At 39.6% G+C, this 20,798-nt stretch overlaps 1 protein-coding gene and 1 long non-coding RNA gene across 6 annotated transcripts in view; one reads left to right on the top strand and one right to left on the bottom strand.

Annotated features, from left to right (window-relative positions):
- The window catches only part of LOC100770216 (transient receptor potential cation channel subfamily M member 3), an 809,714-nt gene extending 789,330 nt beyond the window's left edge, over nucleotides 1-20,384 (bottom strand). For all 5 annotated transcript variants that reach the window (XM_027406525.2, XM_035441916.1, XM_035441910.1 and 2 more), the window contains exon 1: nucleotides 20,202-20,384. In XM_027406525.2, coding sequence (XP_027262326.2) covers nucleotides 20,202-20,384 — 183 coding nt within the window. The remainder of the gene's footprint in view (nucleotides 1-20,201) is intronic.
- LOC113831492 lies at nucleotides 11,048-15,947 on the top strand. The gene is made up of 3 exons (XR_003483540.2): nucleotides 11,048-14,330; nucleotides 14,658-14,820; nucleotides 15,304-15,947. It is a non-coding gene; the product is annotated as an uncharacterized LOC113831492 (long non-coding RNA).
- Nucleotides 20,385-20,798: the final 414 nt, after the last annotated feature.

Here is a 20,798-nt window from a genome sequence, read left to right on the forward strand (position 1 = left end):
ATAAGATATATCTGGCTGGACTTATGTAACACCATTGCATTTGGTTTCATAGAGCTAACCTCTGAAAATCACTAAGCTAATACTTAACATACACATGATATTTGATATTTCCAAGTATCTCTGAATCTTTAAGACAATTCTCTTGAATTGTCTTAAAGCATCTGAAGATGCTTTTTTTGCTCAGATTTTTAGAATAATTTCTAAGCCTTTGCCTCCCTTGTCTCACCACACTTATCTGAAAGATAGGTGACCTTTAAGAATCCCACAGTCTTGTATCACCTCATCAATATACAATATCTACAGGGCAAAACCCACTCCCTCTAAACTTCAGCCCACAACCTGACAAGTACATTGCACACCAATCCTCTGCACAACTTAGCAGTAAGAGTTCTGCTCAGTGTCCAGCAATTTCACACTGCCGATTTCTCAAGGCAAAAATCCTACAGTGACTCCATTTCTGCTCTGACTAAGTTGCCTTGCTTGCCTTACCATTAAATTCACTTCTCAGGTCTGGGGCTGCACCTTTTGAGAGATAACTTTAAACTGAAACATTCTAAGAAATGGATGAAGAGGAAATATCCACTGAAGGTCTGAAAATTCAGAAATAGAATTTCATGTTCAGGAACCACTCTAAAAAAAAATCAGGTTTTACCATTTTCGTTTTTTGAGGTTTACCATTTTTGAGATTATTTTGTTATGTGACTTGCATGCAGAAGCATCACCCCATCTAAAGAAGGAAGAAAACTGGCATTTACCAAGGAACACTCTAACAATAGTTTTCTCTTGCTATTGTCTTCATAGCAGTCTTCTAGAACTATAGCCTGGCACCATGAAAGCAGTTTGTTTGTTTTCCCTCAGTGTGTTATGCTCATTAGTAAAACTTGTGGGTAGGAAACATTGTGTGTATTATTCTAGAAATTAAAACAAGACAATGTAGACACTTTAAAATTATGTACAATGCAAAGAAATTTGAAAGGACAACTCAGGATATTGCCATACTGGGGAACTGGCAGCTTTCTCTCACCAGTTAAGAAAGTCTTTCTGCCATTTCTGGCAGTTTGCTTCTCTCTGCTTCATAACATAGAAAAGAGGCATGCTCCCTTGTTTTAATTAATTAATTTTTTTCATTTATTTTACATCTAGGCTGCAGTTTCCCCTCCTCCTTCCCTCCCATCACTGCCTCCCCTCTGTCCCACCCGGCCACTCTTCCTCCATTTGTGTTCAGAAGGAGGTAGGCTTCCCGTAGGTGTCAACAAAGTATGGCATATAAAATTGAGGTAGGACTAAGCTCCTCCCTTTGTATTATGGCTGGTAGGTTCCCCCCAAAAAAGCTCAAACATTAGGAACAGGCCTTGATCCCACTGCTAGGAATCCCACAAGTAGATCAAACTTCACAGCTGTCGCACATATGTAGAGGGTCTAGGTGAGTCCCAGGCAAGCTCTCTAGTTGCCGGTCCAGAGTCTGTGAGCTCCTATTAGTCCAAGTTAGTTGTTTCTACAAGTTCCCATGTAATGACCTTGGACCCCTAGCTCTTACAATCCTTCCTCCCTCTCCTCAACAGGATTCCCGGAGCTCTGCCCAATGCTTGGTTGTGGATCTCTGCATTTGTTTCCATCAGTTACTGGATGAAGACTCTCTGATGCCAATTAAGGTAGTCACCAATCTAATTACAGGAGATAGCCAGTTCAGGAACCCTCTCCACGATTGTTAGGAGCCTTAGTTGGGGTCATCCTTGTGGATTCCTGGTACTAGGTTTCTCCCTAACCCAAAATGCCACCCATCAAGACATCTCTTTCATTGTTCTCCTCCTTAATCCTGTCCACAACTCATGCCACCCAATCCCTCATGTTCCCACTCCCCACCTCCATCCCTGCCCCAGTTTACCCAGGAGATCTCTTCTCTTCTATTTCCCCTTCCTAGGGAAATGCATCTGTCCCTCTTTGGGCCCTCCTTATTACCTAGCCTCTCTGGGGCTGTGGATTGTAGTAGGCCTCTCAAGTGCTGGCCAGCTGGTGGAGACTGCCGAGAGGTATGTTGTTTTGTTTTGTTTTGTTTTGTTTTTGACTACTTTCTGAACATAACATCAGTAGTACAGACATTGAGATCAACAATTAATAAATGGGACCTCCTGAAACTGAGAAGCTTCTGTAAGGCAAAGGACATAGTCAGCAATATAAAATGGCAGCCCACAGAATGGGAGAAGATCTTCACCAACCCCATATCCCACAGAGGCCTGATTTCCAAAATATACAAAGAACTCAAGAAGTTAGTCACCAAAACACCAAATAATTCAGTTAAAAAGTGGGGTGCAGAGCTAAATAGAGAATTCTCAATAGAGGAATTTAAAATGGCTGAAAGGCCCTTAAGAAAGTGTTCAACATCCTTAGCCATCAGGGAAATGCAACTCAAAACAACTCTGAGATACCATCTTACACCAGCCAGAATGGCTAAAATCAAAAACACCAATGACAGTCTATGCTGGAGAGGATGTGGAGAAAGAGGAACACTCCTCCATTGCTGGTGGAAGTACAAACTTGTACAGCCATTTTGGAAATCAGTATGGCAGTTTCTCAGGAAAATGGGAATCAGTCTACCTCAAGATCCAGCAGTTCCTCTCTTGGGCATATACCCAAAGAATGCACATTTATACAACAAGGATATATGTTCAACTATGTTCATTAGCAGTATTGTTTCTAAGAGGTATGTTCTCAATGAAGCTAAAAATTTTAAAACATCAACCAAGACATGGTGTGCTTAACTATTTCCAAATCCGGTATGGCTCTGCCTTATCCGGAAGGGATGATGAAGGGGCTGATTGAGATCAGACCAGCTCAATTGCTAGACCTTGACAACAGCATGCACTGTTTAACAATCTTCCAACATTTCAGGGTCCGGTTTTGGTTTCTCCCTTAAGTTCACATTGTTTAGGTTTTCAAGAATGCCTTAGGGGTTCCCCAAAACGCTGCAAAGTCCTAAGTTCCTTTATACCATGTTCAGCAATATGTTTTGATTTGTATTTATTCCTGAATTCATCAGAAACTGAACTTTGGTGTCCTATGACATGAAATTTTGTAGTATTTTCCTAACCTAATTTTTAAGACTTTAACACTTCTGTGACAATACTGCAATTAAATTAATATTGCAAATACATGTGAACAAAGATACATATTGAATATACATATGACCTAAGCAACATATGCAGATAAAACATATGTGTTCTACTGGCAGTGGTGGTGCATGCCTTTAATCCCAGCACTTGGGAGGCAGAGGCAGGTGGATCTTTGTGAGTTTGAGACCAGCCTAGTCTACAAGAGCTAATTCCAGGACAGCCTCCAAAGACACAGAGAAACCCTGTCTCGGCAAAAACAAAAACAAACAAACAAACAAACAAAAACTATGTTCTTCTCTGGCAAATCAAATAGAAAAATAAACAGTCATCAAGCAAGTTAAAAAGGTGGTAATAAGGCACAATCATGAGGTATAGAGTTAACTGAAAATGTTACTCATAGTGCTAGTTCACCCTGACTCCCTCTTGCTCATAGTGAGTTACTTTGCTTTTTTATATAATGCTATTTTACAGAGGACCTAGACCCTCTGGTCTTCTCCATGACTTTATATTTTCCAAGCATGCCTCTCTCTCCCATTACCATTTTCTTCATCTATATAGCATTAATGCTTTCAGCACACCACCCCTGATAGTCTTTATTTTCAAACAGCATTTCACTGTAATAGATCTTTCAATTACCCAATCAGTTTTCCTAGTTTTGTTATATCCATAATAGCCAAATCAATCACAGCCTCTACTTCCTGCACTCCCTAGCCTACTCCATCCTGGCTCCTGGCCCCATCACTAAAGAGACCCTGCTGTTGACAAGGAATCCAGACTGTCCAATCAGTGGGCATTCACTTTCTCCATCACCTTTCCTTTCCTGAAAGTCTCCCTAAATTGTCTCTAACTCTGGTAACTCCCTGAGGTTCCTGCCACAGATTCAATTCATCAACATAATGCCATTATCACAATTTCTTACCTTGGCAAGTGGAAAATCTAGACATCACTCGCTTGTCACCTATGGCCGAAGGGCAGCACCTTGGCTAAGGGCCAATATTAGAGACATCAATTCCTGTGTGAGTTAGTGAAGACACTGAAGGCTCAAGTTATTTGCCTGATTCTGTTTTAACCTCAGGACAAACCAGGGTAATTGCTTTATTAAAGTCTCTTATTTCATTTGTCACTTTTAATTATGTGCATGTGTCTCTGTGTTTATGTTCTATATGTGTACAGGCGTCAGAGGCATTGTATACCCTGGAACTGGTGTTACAGGTAGAGGTTGGTTGCCTGACATGGGTGCTGGAAAACAAACTGAAGTCCTGTGGAATAGATGCAAGTGATCTTAACAACTGAGCCAGCTCTCCAGCCCCTTTTGTAATATTATTAATAGTAGCTACTATACATAAACACATGTATACATGCATACATACACACATACAAGAGAGGAAGAGGGGGAAGGGAAGATGATAGCCAACACAGGTTCTATATAGTTTCATTGATCAATTTAGAGTTTTCTAAATCTTGTTTTGGTTGGCATGCTATAAAAACAATGTATTTAAAACTTGGTAAGTAAATGGTTCAAAATATTAAAAACAGTAAAAGGTACATAAGCTAAAACTTAAGATCACAAAAGCACAATTTGATGCCCTGTTTCCACTCAGTTATGGTAAGGAAGTATTTCCAGTAGCAAATTAGTAGTTTTTCATTTGATATTTTTTGTCTGAAAATAAGCTTGTTGGTAAGGCTGCTAATTACGTAGTTTTGTTGCCTTCATTAACATGGCCTTGATTTGACCTCATCATCTACATCAAGAAGAAAAAAAAAAGAAACATCTTACTGGGACAGAGGTCAACTGTGTTTTCCACTCCTCTTACTCCTGATTCTCACAAGTCATCCAAGCCCTGCAGTCAAAAGATGGATCTGGCTACCTGTGAATAACATTTCTCTCATCTCCCAGCTGACCATAGTTACAAATGACTCCACTGCTCTGAGTTTTAGTTTATTCATCTATAATTTGGACAACCAAATAAAACCTACTCAGAATGACACTGGGTTTATGTAAGTCTTGTAAGAAGTCATTTAAAGCTCTGAGTATTTAGATATTTAAAAATTGAAGTCATTTTCCTCCCTTCTTTCCTCCTCCCTATTTAGATGTGAAACATCTATGTCTGGCTGTCCTTCACTATGCTCTCTCGCTCACCCTTCATCTACCATCACGTGGTCCCAGAACATGCCAGGTAGAAGCAATATAGGAAGAATGTCCTGAAGCAAAGTACTAAATGGAGGACCAGATGATACCTGAGGCACATGCAAGGTTATTTTTACTAGTCAGATGTTTTCCCCAGGAAGAAGCAATGCCAGCCTTCTATATCATGAGTTTCACAAGCTATGCAGTAATACAATATGCTGTGAATTACCTCACTATTCATATCAGCACAGGGCGGTGATATTATCCTTTCAGCCCAATAGTCTGTCTCCATTAGTAGATCCAAAGGCACCAGTTTTAAAGATTCCATATTCTTGCAAACTGTTTTTCCTCTGTGTGTAATGGGTCAGTTACAAACAGAGGGCTTAACTGTTACTTATCTCTGGTTCCTTCTGCATTTGTTTAATTAACAGCACTTGGTCTTGATAACATGAATGAAGCTTTTGCTTTAGTTACGGCTGCCACTGCATCCTATAGTGGTATTTAATAACTTGAAATCATAAACTGTTTTGTATCTGTAACCCAAATCATTCTCACTATGATGGTAATCACCACTGTTTATCTTCTAAGGAAAGCTAATTTCACTTATTAATGGCATATTGAATACTTTAAAATGATTAAAAACTCATATTTATTACAATGACTTGCCATTCATTTCACATGAAGGAAAGTAATTTTCAAACCCATCTTTGTAGTTTGCAATCTGTCTATATGTGGAGAGATGGCTTGTGACATGAAGCCAAAGAAAGTGGCTCCTTTTCTGAAAGTGGCTCTCCCTTTCTGTGTAGACAACAAATGGCAACTACAAATGTCAGGCCTGTTTCTACTCCATCCTCTCAGTAAATCTGGAAGCTCTGTCTGTTTGTTGGTACTGGAGACCAAATCCAGGACCTTCTGCATGACAAGAAAGCACTCACCACTGAAGTCTGTCCCCATAACCAGTGGGAAGGGATGATTTTATGAAAGTCATATAAAGACAACAAAGAAACATAATGGATAGGGTTACCTACTTCATTACATTCATAGTCTGTAACTTATGACACTGTCCATCGGAGTTCTTCACCATAAACCCAGGAGCAGCAAAGTGAAATGTTGTATCTCAGGTCAGCATCTTTGTTTCGGTATTTGCCTTGGTTTTCATAGCCCTCTAAAGCTCTCATGTTCATCTTTGTGTTCCTATGGCATGCTTCTTGGGCCTTTGTTAACTAGCTGCAGAATGCCTTGAGCCCCCAAAGCCAATCACCTGCACGGTGCTTATCGTCTGTGAATTCATGAATTCATCTGTTTATTTTCCTATAATTCTAAACAAGTGCTAGGACTTAAGACTCCAAACATAGCCCAGATATGCACATGTTTGATGTTGAAGCCCAATCCAAGATGGCCTTCTTTAACTACTTATTACACAGGTGGATTTTTGACCCAACCATAGCTGCTCTAGGCCATGGTGTCTTCAGCCCCAAATATCTGTCCTTCTAATTTAAAGGCCTTGTTCACCTTGAACATTTTCTGAAGTTTACTATAAAAGGACATTCTACAATAAACTAAAAGTGCCATCCCCACCCCACCTCACCCCCAAAAAAGCTGCATGATGAAATATATCCCCAGAATAAGCATATTTGGGGATGTATCTTTGGGAGGTGCTTAGGTCATGACTGTTAAGCCTTCATAAATAGGGTGACGGTATTACTTAAAAAGAACCCAAAGAGACCCTTACATTCCCCACAGCAGAAATACTGTTATCTAGGAAAACCCCACCTGTAACACGAATAATAAAAACCCAGAGACAAATATTGGGGTGCAAGCTGAAGATAAGAAAAGCAAATCAGCCAAACCACTAGAACATTCTTACCTCTACCAAGGCTCAGACCAAGCGAGGGCAGTGGCAATTCTGTCTTGAGTGACTGCAGACTGCAATGCTCTCCACCAAACCCCAGACTGCCCTGAGCTCCTGTCTTATATTCATCTCTAGTGCTGAGATTAAAGGCACCAGATCTGTTTCTCTTTTAGATTGATTCACTCTCATGTAGCCCAGGGTGGCCTTGAACTCACAGAGATCCATCTGCCTCTGTCTCCTGAGTCCTGGGATTAAAGGTGTATGCCACCTCTGCCCAACCTCTATGGCTAACTAGTTGTTGTTGTTGTTGTTGTTGTTGGTGGTGGTGGTGGTGGTGGTGGTGGTGTGTGTGTGTGTGTGTGTGTGTGTGTGTGTGTGTGTGTGTGTGTGTCTAACAAGTGGATTAGCTGTTAACTAGGTATGTGACTTAGTGCCTTAGCTCTGCATTCTGATCTTTAGGGAGGCTTTATTTGTTAGATTACAAATAAAATATCACTCCACCTACCAGCTATTAAGTCCAGTTTGGCATTCTAACCTGTAGAAATGTTAAAAGTACCCGTTAATAAGCCTTCCAGCCTGTGGCATTTTGTTATAGTATCCTAAACAATTAAAATACAGCCTCATCCTCCTTGACAGACACTATAAGGAAATTAATCTATTTGCTGATTCCCTGAAGGTTTATGTTTTAAGTGCTATTCATTGCCATTAAGGTCTGGTTTAGGCAATCACATATAATCTGCTATTTTGAAAATTGTCTACTATTGTTTCTAAATGTAATATATTCCTTGAGGTAAATATCTCTTTAGTTGTATTTCTAGTCCTTTTTTTTTCAGGGTAGAATTTTCTAGACTTTGTAACAAAACCATACTTTCTTGAAATCCTGTTTTTAAGAAAAGTATGTTGGGTAGTTGTCTTAACATTTAAGAGTACTGACTGTTTTGCCAGAGGACCAGGGCTCTATTACAAGCACCCACATGGTAGCTACTAAGCATTGTTAACTATCAGATTCTAGAGGATCCGATTCCCTCTTCTGGCCACTGCATGCACATGGTACACAGACATGGATACAGGCAAAACATCCATACACATCAAATAAAAATAAATATCAAAAAACATTGTAAAGTAAAGGATACTCTACTTCTTGTCATGTTTGGCCTATGCATTTTAAGACAATCTATTGGTCTGCCCTCAATTACTACTAATGTTTCTCTATTTGTTCTTTCCTACAAGCAGTGACAAAGTAACTACCTATTACTACAATTGCTCATCATTTATGGGCCAAGGAGACCAGGAGACATCAGATATCCTCAGATTACTAGAAAAATTACAAGAACTCTCTTTAGAGAGTAGCTGTGGTTCAAAATTTCAAGTTGAGGATTCATCTTAAGTTTCTACTGTTGAGATAAATTCCATAACCAAAAGCAACTTGGGGAGAAAAGAGTTTATTTCAGCTTGTAGGTGCCATGGGCCATGTCATGTCTTCAAGACAGCATTTCACAGCACTCCTCTCTGTCTTCCTCTGTCTTCCTCTCCATCCCTCTTCCATAATGTTGATGTGGGTTCTCTTTATTAACATAGAGTTTTCCAGTTTAGCTAGGTGATCTGGTCAGCAAACCCTGGGTAGTCTCTGTTCTCTGTTCTCTCTTCTCCCCAACCCCACTACCAGCATTACAGATGCCTGCTGCTGTGACCAAGTTTTTCACGGACACTGGAGATCATGGGTGCTCGTGTCCTCATTCTGGCACAGCGAGCACTTTATCCACTGATTAACTGGATATCCCAAGTTCCCTCCCATTCTATTTTTAAAGTTATGCAATCTCTTCCCTTATATCAAGTTAGTCTTTCAGAAGACTTTCCCACATTCCCTTCTCTTGTGTCCTTTGAGGCTTCTCGTGGACAGAATTGTGTTATAAAAACAATGGATAAAAAGCACTCCTTTTTCAAAGTCTACTGAGTAGTAGAGGTCATTTCTACCTGTACAGTTTTCACTCTGAATCTCATACTCCAAAAGGTAAAGGACTCATTGAGTAATATAACAATACCCATAGAGACAGAATAATGATGACCTCCTAGACTCTAATATCTACCATCTGGGACATGTTAGTGTGCATGGCAGATAGGAATTAAGGTTGAAGATGAAACAAGATTGCTAATAATCTGGCTTTGCAATAAGGTCTCTAGATTATATAGGTGGATCTAACATAATCTTAACTGTGAGTGGCAGAAAAGACTGTGAGGGAAGTGGGAATAGACTCAACTTTCCTACCTGTAATACAGAGGTAGCATGGGCTACAGGATGTAGGTGACTTCTGCAAGCTGGAGAAGTCAAGTCAATAATTTTTCCCTAGACACCACAGAGGGAACGCCGTCCTGCTTTTCTGTGCAGTGAAGCCAAGTCAGACTTCTGAACTACAGAACTCCAATACATCTGTGTAGCACTAACCCAAGTTTATGCTAATTTCATTGCAACAGTGGGAATACAAGACAATGTCCCACATTTTTAAATACTAAAAGCAAAACCTTGAATTCAGAAACAGTTTGACAATTTATTTTTGCATATCCCACATCTTCATAACACTTTAATTGACCTCCACAATTAAAAGGCCAACTATTCTCTGCCAGTTAACCAAACACAATGACCCAATTAAAACCTAAGCCTTGACAGTATAGTAACACATGGATTACTCTAAAGTTTAAAAAAAATCTCTCTCAAGAATTCATCTTGACTTATGGATTATGACAAAGTATAAGCATAAAAAGGAACATCAGTCAGTGAGGGGAGATTTACTTTAAACATATTTCAACTAATAACTAAGAAAGGAAAGACAGAATTACATCGTCATGTTGTAGTCCCTGATAACAAGAAGTGGGGAGAGGATAGCTCCCATCCAGGAAATAGCAGACTTCAGCTAGGGGTAGATCCAGATTCTAGCTGGTGTTCTTTCCCTGGGAGCTAGTGGCTACTCTTTAAAAATAAATACTCTTTAAAGATCTAAAATCATCAAAAAGAAACTAGTGTTTCATAGCACACAAAAGTGCTTCAAATTCAGAATTGGGTATTTACAAATAATATTTTATTTGGCACAGCTGTGGTGCCCATGTACTACTAGTATGTGTGTTGTATTTGTCCTGTAGCAGCAGAATGGAGCAGCAACAGGAGGCTCCATGGCATTGCAAAATATGAAACATTTGCTGTCTTTGAAGGAATGATTTCCTGGCTCCTTCTCTAAGCAATGGGCATCAATTCCAGATACAGAAAAAAAATGAGAAGCATAGGAACACTCATGAAATATTCTCACAAATGAATCAGATCTAAACTGATTCCAGGGCCTTACAACACAGCCAATTTGTGGGGAATAACAGTGGACAGAATAGCATGTGCAATACCAATGTCAGGACGCACTCCACAGAGGAGAAGGTGGGGAACTCCACAGAAGAAGTTTGCTTCTCCAACAAAATCATTTTCTAGAGGAAAAAAAATAGACCAGGAGGGAAAATCTATAGACTAAAGGGATAATTACAATGTGTCAATTCCATTTGGATTCTGATAGAACCCCACTAAAACACTGAATTATGAAGGGGTCGGTAAAATGTGAGAGTAAGATCATAGCTGAGGGTATTGATGACTTGCTAATGTATTTAAATCCCATCTTAGATTTGTTCTTCCAAGTCTCTAGAACAGTGGTTCCCAATCTTCCTGATGCCATGACACTTTGGTACAGTTCTTCATGTTGTAGTGACCCCCAACAACCATAAAGGTATTTCACTGCTACTTCATAACTGTAATTTTGCTAGTGTTATGAATCAGGATGTAAATATCTATTGTGCGGGATATCTAATATGTGACCCCTAAAGGGGTTGAAACCCACAGGCTGAAAACCCCTGCACTGGAGTGTTCAGGGTTACGACTCAGTAGCAGAGCACAGGTTTCACATGCACAAGACTCTGAGTTGAATGCCCCACATCCAAACAAGTAAATTAATATTCTCTCTCTTTCATATAACATTTAGATAAAGTAACATAATATCTGAGATTTCTTTGCAAATTTTCTGGCAGAGAGGGAAGAAATGGAGAAGAGGATATTGGCTGAAATTAAGTTATAGGATTATTATGAAGTCTTCCTATATTTTTGAAATTTCCCATATTTTAAAAAAGGCATTATTTCCCAAAGGCCTTGAGTTTCATGAAGAGAGTAATTTTATTATGGCAATTTTCCTCAAAGCATAAAGAAACCAATAAAAAAAATACCAAAAGCAAAGAGTGCCCTATACTTTGATATTACTTAAGTTTCCTATTTTTGTTCCAAAAAAGCCAATAAAATTAGCTTCGGCAAAGATGCAGAAGGGTGTTTCAGTGATTGAGATGTGCTGTGGATGTCCACCATGCTGAACTTCCTTTCAAGGCATTTTGCAAACCGCAAGTCCAACACAATCATTAGTTTCATATTACAACTTAGCTGTATTCATCAACATTCTAACTTCCAAAGTATTAAAGAAGCACCTCCTACATAACAAGGCCCCAGTGCTTCTCCTCTCTCCAGTGAATACCAACACGGAGTTAGGAGACTGCCCCATGTGAGGGAGGACATGACTTCCAAAGGCTCTACATCAAGGCATGTGTCATTCACACTCATCCAGGAGCAGGTACTGTCATCTTCCTTCCTGCTAAGAAGTTGCAAAAGCAGTGAAGAGACTGAGTCAGGCTGAACTCCATAAGGGTGAATATCAATGACAATGGCCAGCGCCTCCCACCTTCAGTCTCTGGCAAGTTTTGATATAATTAAGAGGTTGAGATGTAGACAAGCTTAACCATCCTGTGGCTGGGCACTCTATCTTCCTAAGAGCAACACATGTCAGCAGCCAAAGAGACAATGAAAAAGAGTTTCCCTGAATAGTTTAAAATAGTGAAGTTAATTAGCCATCAAATTAGTAAGCAGGGTGTTCCCAATAAGAAATGAAAGAAATAAAAATGTATGCTTCGAAAATGTACTAGAAAAATAGAAACATAGCATTCATTATGAATACTTGCATATAATGGCACAATATAGGTCAAAAAACAATGGTGAGTAGACAAGGCAAATGGCGAATGAAAATCCACTGCACAGCACAGTTCCCAAGAAATGCCAAGAAGACAATGACACAGCATCCGTTTGTCTTTATAATGATAAAAATGTATACTAGAGGTGAGTCTTTAATTTGGATGAGAGAATGAATGCTGATTTTAGGAAGGGGGAAAAATAGGAAATGGGTGTTTTATCTGTATCTACAATATTTTGTTATTTTAAAGATATCAAGAAAAGATAATTTTTTTAGTTTTTATTGACTGTATGTTGGAATTATCACGGTGCCTCAGCATTTTCTCTGTTTGCATATGGGAATTATGTTTTCATTTAAAAAGTATAATGAATGAATAGTAGAGTCAAAGAGACTTGTAAAAGAATTTTCACTGAATAGTGTTCCCTTAAGAAAACAGGGCATCTGGGTGACTCATAAACTCAGTAAGAAAGGAAGAGATAACAGGTGAGAAAAACTATCCATGGGATGATTTCTTCAGGTTACACAGCTAACAACTGACAAGAGTCCAGCCTCAGCCAGCTCCTTTCCAAAGCTACCACAATGTTTACTAGAGTACTTGCAGACTTATGGCCCAAGTTGAGACAACCTGCTTCAGATCAGACCTTTTGGGCAAAATTATTATTCAATATAGCTCTCAATCCAAAATATCACTATTATACAGTTCATTTCCATGAAATCCCAGTAAAAGCAACTTTCCAGAAGGGGGAAACACCTAGGCAGTTATTAGCATGAACGCTTTCCCATTTTTGGATTACTTTGCGGTATTCTAGAGAGAAGGTTTTAATGAATATGCAGCCCTGACAGAGAGTTCCTGTCTTGTCATACATAGATTGTCATGTCAATTCTCAATCTTAGACATCCATCTTCAGAACATCCAGAATGGTTCTCACTTTATTAAAGCTTAGGCAATTTCTGACATTCTTTAAACCTATTCCAGGAGGTCAGAGAAAGACACGAACTGATGCTTTGGTGACCTTTGAATTATTCATAAAAGCTTCCACAAGCATACATTTCACTACATGACAACTGTGAACTCATTCATCAATGTTCCAGAATAAATACCTTCTAAGTAAGACCTACCCAAGCATCAGCCCTGCAATCTCCTTCTACTAGGCAAGTCCATGAGGATGAAGGAATCAGAGCTAGACGGATCACAAGAAAAAGCAAATTTGCAATATAAATTTAAATGCAAATGCAAAAAGTAAATTTAAAATAATCCCCTCTACCCCACTTCTGTGGAGTAATTTCATAGTTATCTGTCTCGTATTTATTTAAACTATTCTTCTATATCCAGAAAGAAAATAACAAAAATAAGATAAAAACAAATAAAACATTTTGTCTCTATTTTCCTTTCAGACCCAAAGCCTAGGAACCAAAATCTCCCTCACATTAACTAAAAACTATTGCTTTTATTTTTATGTTGCTAATTGATTAATTCATTCATGGAGCAAATATCTGACTGATTACTCTGTGGCAGGCTCTGTTCAGGGTTCTTTGCTATATCATTTAATAATATAAAAATCTGTACTCAGGGGAGCTAACATTCCAGCTGTAATAAGCAAAGAAAGTCATTTGATGGGAAGTAAGAAGACAGACAGTTGTACATGCAGTCTGCTGATGAGAGCCTCCACACAGCCAGAGCCACAGAATGATTGGTCTTGGTGTTATTTAACAACATTTAGCATCTATCTCCATGATTCAATTAAAATTACCATTAGGAAGATGTTATTACTTTCTTCCTAACTGACAAATCCAAGCAAGCTTTTCTTCCTCTTGATGTCTATCACCATGTCAAGGAAGCTTATGATCCTGATTTTCTAACCCCACTTTTGAGGAGGCATGAACTGTTTAACCTTGCTCCAGTGGGCTCTGGCTATAAAGATAGATTGTATCCTCTGTCAGCTGCTTTTCATATCTCTTTTGTGTGGATTAAACTCCCAGTGCTATTAGACAAATTGTCCAGGACCTACCATGGTGACTGTTCCACTTAAGTTTCTGTTTCTGTTATAAACACCATCGGAAAAGCAATTTATAAAGGAAAGTGTTTATTTTATCTTACAGTTTGCAGTCCATCATGAAGGAAGCCAGAGCAGGAGCTCAAGACAGGAATCCAGAGGCAGAAACTGAAGCAAAGACCATAGAAGCTCACTGGCTTGCTCTCCATGGTTCACTCAGCTTTATTTTTTATACATTCCAAGTCCGTCTGCCCTGCTCAAATACTGCCTACAGGGGGCTGGGTCCTCTGACCCCTTGTATCAATAATTGATCAAGAACTCACCTCCACAGACCTGCATACAGATGAATCTGATGGAGGCAATTCTGCAGTTGAGCTTACCTCATTCCAGATGACTCTAGCTTATGACAAGTTGACAAAAACTAACTAGCATTGTGACTAAAACTTGTATGTGCTTGACAAATGCTAAAACGTTTCTTTCTTTCTTTGTGTGTGTGTGTGTGTGTGTGTGTGTGTGTGTGTGTGTGTGTTGCCACAGACTCCAGAAGAGGATATTGGATTCCCTAGACCTGGAGGTCCAAGCCTGGAGGTCCAGCCCTAACCTGGGTGCTGGGAACAGAACTCGGGTCTTCTAAGAACAGCAAGTACTGTTAACTGCTGAGTCATCTGTTAAACTCCTAGAATAAGTTTCTTAAAAACAGGTACTCTCTAGAATCCTTTCATTTTTGTTCTTCCAGCCCTCCTTTGCAAATGAAAATGATAAAGTCAACACATCCAGCTGGTCTAACCAAATGAGTATAATGGTTCTTTTGCTATTTATAAATAATTTTAACTACTCAATTGTTTTTTTTAATCTCAGTAAACAATGACAGGAGAAACTGTTCTGACATATTTTAGAATTGAAAATAAATTAAAACTTATCATCCAGGGATATTTTCCCCAAAACTTGTTTGAAATACTTTCCTCCTAATATGTTTGTTGCCCTCAAAGATGAAACTAAAATTTCATTCACTACGAGGATTACTGTGGGGAAAAGTGTATTCATTGTTTTGCTAATTATTCAAAAGTAGCATTTCCAAAATGCTTAAACAAGATGCACCATTGTTATTAAATGGATTTCTCTTCATCCAAAAAAGAAAAAAAAAAAAGAACATACTAACAAGAAAATGCAACTGTATTCCCAGGCAACACAATGAGCAAAAGGCAGTACACAAAAGTCGACCTGTCAAGAAATGGTTTACTTCAGTGATGGACCAGCACTGCAGGAGACTCATTCCACTTCCACCAAGACAGCCCTTTGTACAACAAGAAGAAACCATTAAGGGCTTAATGGCACTGTGGTGATGCATTAGATGCTGAAAGAGAAACAGGGATATTCTGTTTGCCCAGTTGCCAGTTTCTATCACAACTACCACGACTCACCATCTGCATGATTCCTCAAGTACTTGACAAAGGAGTTTTTCTAACTTTAGCCCTGCCTACTCAGCCTTTATTTATTTATTTCAAGACATTGACAAATCTAGCTGTTGTGAAAACCTGTCCTTTAGGCATGCCATAGTGATACTGTCTTGCCACCGTGATGTCAGAGAGGCTTAGATTACCCATCCACAGAGACTCGAACAATGTCACAAAATCAGGTCTGTTGATGTTTTCCTGAAAGAGATCTGAGATGGCTCATGAGGCATAAGAGGTCCCTCACTTCCCTAAGGATATATAAGCCAGATGACAATTGCTAAAGAGGGGCAGTCTTCTTTGGCCCTGTAGCTACCTATAAGTGTCCATGCACCTATAAATAACCCAATTAAATTCTTTGCCTTACCAAGCTAGACTTGGATGGAATCATTTCTTTCATCTCTTGTAGGTACCATATCTGGGATGGATAGACAGTTGTTTATATCTTGAGACATAGGAAATAAAAGAAAGCAATACTTGCTTTGGGTAACAAAAGCTAGAAGTCACCTACTAGGCCCAAAATGAGGATGTAAGTGTCAGAAGCAGAGCCAGGTTTGTACAGACTCTCTCTAAATACACAGCATCTCAAGCCTAAGCCATGGCAGGCAGAATACATTTGGTACCCAGCTGAAATCCACTTGCCTGCTCAGGAGCATTGCTGTTTCCCAGTGCTCCCTGATCTTTCTGCACACTCTCAGTTGCCCACTTATCTGCATAAGGTGTGATACTCTGTGTTTGGCACCTGCTGATAAGGGTAATTATAGCATTAGTGGAAGCAAGTACGCCATTCAAGGTTGAAAAACAACTCTAATTACAACTACTCCATCATTTTACTCCCTCAAACTGTTCTTGTCCCTTTAACACAGAGCTTACTCAGAGATTAAATTAAATCTACATCTATTTGAAAACAAGCCTTTAAATAGTTATGGGACTAGAGAAAATCACCTCTTTAAATTAATAATGCATGCATGCTGAGGTATTAGATATTTGCAACACTAGGCTGCACTTCCTAGATTACATTTTGAATGCTTTTCATGTATTTCTGTGCAAATACAAAATCAACAGGAAGAGCAAACACACTACTTCAAAGAAAAATGCAGTCTAGATCTTATAGAATGACCATGAAGTTCTTGAATTATCTTTATGCCTATAGACCACCTTAATAGAAATACTATCTAAAGAGCTAATATTAAGAAACTTAATTCGATACTCCAAATGCAAACACATAATCTCACACTAGTCAATAATAAAATAAAATTGGAATAAAGTTTATCTGCCTCCATTTTAAACAGTTTCTAGATTTTAAAAAAAATCTAAGACTTTATCTCAGAGGAAATAATTTCCAAAGGATGCATATTATTAAATATTACTTCACTATATCAGAATTATATGAGTTAGGTATTTGAATATCAAAGGATCATGGATTTATACACATGCTGAAAACCATGAAGCTGAAACATAAGGAGAGAAAGGAAGATTTCTTAAATGATATAGGAATCAAAGAGATCGCCATGTTAGGCATGCTCACTGTTGTGGCCCAGAATCTCAAAGCATGGTCATGAAATGCCACCATGAAGACTCAGAACAGCTGCCCCTTTCTCCAGCTTTTGCAGAGCCAGTACTTCTGCCTGGCACTGGAATAAAAGATTCTAGATAGCTGTGGTTAAGGATGGATGGGGCATACCTGGCTTATTCTGGCATATTCTCTTACCCCTGGCTTCCCATACTCCATAAGCACTTTCTCATTACAAATGAATCTGCCAGAAATGTAACCCTTACTTCAATTGCTAGTATCATGGCTGTGCAGGCACTCAACTTCTGAGAAAAAAATTCTTACAAATTCAGTGGTAAATCAATAGGAAATCTAACTAAAATCAATTTAAGCAAATCTCCCTTAACTTCACACACAAAATACTGTAACTTGGGTCATAAAGAAAAGTTTCTTTTGTTAGCTTAGAACAGTGGTTCTCAACCTGTGGGTCATGATCCCTTTGAGGAAGTCACATATCAGATATTTACATTGTGAGTCATACCAGTAGCAAAATTACAGTTATGAAGTAGCAGTGAAATAATTTTATGTTTGGGGGTCACACAACATGAGGAACTGTATTAAAGGGTCACAGTATAAGGAAGGTTGAGATCACTGTCCTAGAATGTGACAGAAGTTTCCCTGTTGGAGCAAATAATTCCATGTGCAGGAGCTAATGCCTGTATCTCAAAAGTAAAAATGAAAATTAACACTGCAACCTTTCTTATTTGGGTGGATTAGATGTCCTTACATTCCCCTGAGGAATTTTAACCAGATTGGAATAAAGTATCAAGATTTACTTTAATAAAATCACTATATGGTCATTTCATGGTCTCAGAAGAGCAAAGAATGATAATGAAGCCCCATGTTTAATAATTAACCAAATTCTTCCACGTTTATCTAGCCTGTTTTCAAAAGAAAGAGTAAAATGTTCATATGATTTATTATTAGGCTGAATGCCACATTGTTTCTGAATATAACCTACAGTGTATAAGACCCACAGCTGTGTCAAAGAATATCTTAATTACTCATAAGAACAACAAAGAGCAACACTGTTCAAGTTAGCTGTGGTCTATAAGCTATTTTTCAGAGACTAAAATATGACAAAAGTTGAAAACAGCACCAGATCACATTAAATTATAAGAAGGCATCTTACCTTGAAAATTAAAAACTTTTGTAAATAAATACCTTGAAAGCATTATCATCCCCTTGCTCCTTCCTGTGTTTGCATGAATGTGTCATGTCTCAATTACTAATGAAGTCAAAAGTCTTTAATCAAGAACTAATGAGATCAAACCAGGAATGAAACCTAAGATTGAAAAACCTAAGAATGACAAAAGCTCATTATCTTTGGGGGATTTTTAATCTGATAATTAAAAGCATAGCTAAGAGACTTATTTTTGGAGTTTAGAACAGAATCAATATTGAACTTGCCATGCAATGTGAGAAAAAAACACAGGCTTTCAACTGCCTTTTAATGAATTGCTAATGTTTCAATTAACAAGTACCACAGAGAAATACTGCACCATCGCCTGCCCTTAGCAAACAGGAGGACATGGTTACTTTTCCAGATGTTTCTGGTTGTCATGGTATCCTAGTATGCCTCACACACAATTTTATTCAAGGCAGTAACCTCCAAGGCATTTATTCTCGAAACAGCATTAAATGAAGATTTTGTATGGCCCTGATAAATGCTGTTCACCCACCTGTTGAGCAAAATCAAAGACACAATATAAGAAGCCTAGTAGAATAATATATAGATGTTTTCTAAGGAAATTAGCTTAATTCTTAGTTTATGTAAGTGGTAAGAGGTCATTAATCTTTTTTACAAAATTTATTCCATAAGTCTGTCTTCAGATTAAAATTCTGTTTTTAGGACATTTTCAAATCTGCATTTCTAAAGGGATATTTCTGTGCCTGAAATAAAATTAATTGCATGTATATGGAGTATACCCATATTTTTAAAAACTTGCCCACAAAGCATCAAACATTTGATTGAAATTCCCAAATTTATTATTGTTTTCTGCCACTAGTTCTTTGTACACAAGAAAACAAAGTAAAATAGACTAAAATTGCACTCTGTAGAAATGCTGTTTACACATGCTACTTTTATGTGTGAATTTTATCCTTCAGTGCAACCCCTGTGAACTAGAATGAGCTAACTAATCATACTAGAGTCCATAGTGTGAACTATTTAATTAACTCTAATTCTCTTCACTATGTACAACCTGCACAATACCTCTGAAAACATAGGAATACACATGCTGATATTTCTAAGGAAGCTTTTCGAGTTAAAAGCCGTGTGTCCTCTTTGCCCATGAGCAACAGGAGGCCAATGGAACCGTCTTCTGGAACAGAGCTCTCTCCCTCTGACATGATGGAAAACCTAATATTTAAATACTAGAAATGCAAACGCAGCAGAAGTTTTCATCAACTGTATTCTCCACACACACACAACACAGTGCCTGTGTTAATTTCACATGAGTGCTTTTATCGCACTAATCAGACACTGAAGAGGCGCTGACACATGGGAAAACTGCTTTCTGAATGTCGTACATGTTAAACAAGAGGCGTATGAGCACCTGGGATATTTTTGCTATTCTCTACATGCAAATGACATTCTGCAAACAATTAAACCCACCCATTAAAACGGTGGGGGTGGGAGGTGGAAAGAACAAGTATTAAGAGAGTAAAATTATGACATACCCTTCCTATTATACCCCCATTCAGCTGGTGTTAAGTGAGTTCGAATGTGGGATACAGACAGATCAGAGTGATAGTCTTGAGTCACACGATGTGGGATAACTCACACACTCCCGTTAATTACAAAACTCAAATGATCTGACCGTCAGCCCCTCGCCTATCCAACACTCGTCCCATTCCAGCACAGACAGACAGCAGACAAGTCAAGAGACCCTGTTCTAGCTAAAGAGAGGGGATTGGTCCCCTATGGGGCCCCTCCTCACAAGGACTTTCTTTCCCTGTAAGTGGCTCCACAAGTTCCCCAGGCTCCAGCACCAGGAGGGCAAGTTCAGCACCACGGACAGGGTTCCTGGCATCAGGAGAGAAAGGATGCTGAGGCTCAGGGCTCTAGTCACTCACCGGTGTCTGCTGCGAGGGCAGTCCCGAGCGCTTGGTGGACCCCTGCTTGGAACTTAACCTTTTCCACGACTCGGCAAACCTGCCCCGGCTGGCGCTGCGGCTGCGCCTGCGGCTCTCCGCGCTGTCCTCGCGATCAGAACAGCCTCGCTCCATCTCGCCCGCGTCCCTCCACTTCTTGCCCATGCTTAGCCCGCGTGGACGAACTGGGAGGTGGCCCTGCTCCCTTGGCAGTGCAGGCTGCAGCCGGCGCTCAGCTCTCTACTGCGCCGCCTTCGCCTGGTCGGCTCCCGCCGGAGCCCAGCGCTCGGTACGGCCGCCCGCAGGCTGCGCTTGCGCCCGCGATTGGCTCAACTGGGGCTGGGGCTGCGAGCGCCACCTGCGCCCCAGCCCGCTTCCTTATGCACCCCAAATTGCTTTCCACCCGCAGCTACCGCCTTCTCGTGGTGAGGGAGAGGGGGGTACCCAGCCCACGCCTGGGGCTGTGGACGCGCTCTGGGAGTTTCTTGAAGTCCCTGCACCCCGCCCAGTCTCAAGGCCTTTGAGACCCGGGAGCAGAAGCCTAGGTCATCCACTGGTGGGTGGGTGGAGACTCCAGTT

Source organism: Cricetulus griseus, chromosome 3 (assembly GCF_003668045.3).
Source record: "Cricetulus griseus strain 17A/GY chromosome 3, alternate assembly CriGri-PICRH-1.0, whole genome shotgun sequence".
NCBI lineage: Eukaryota > Metazoa > Chordata > Mammalia > Rodentia > Cricetidae > Cricetulus > Cricetulus griseus.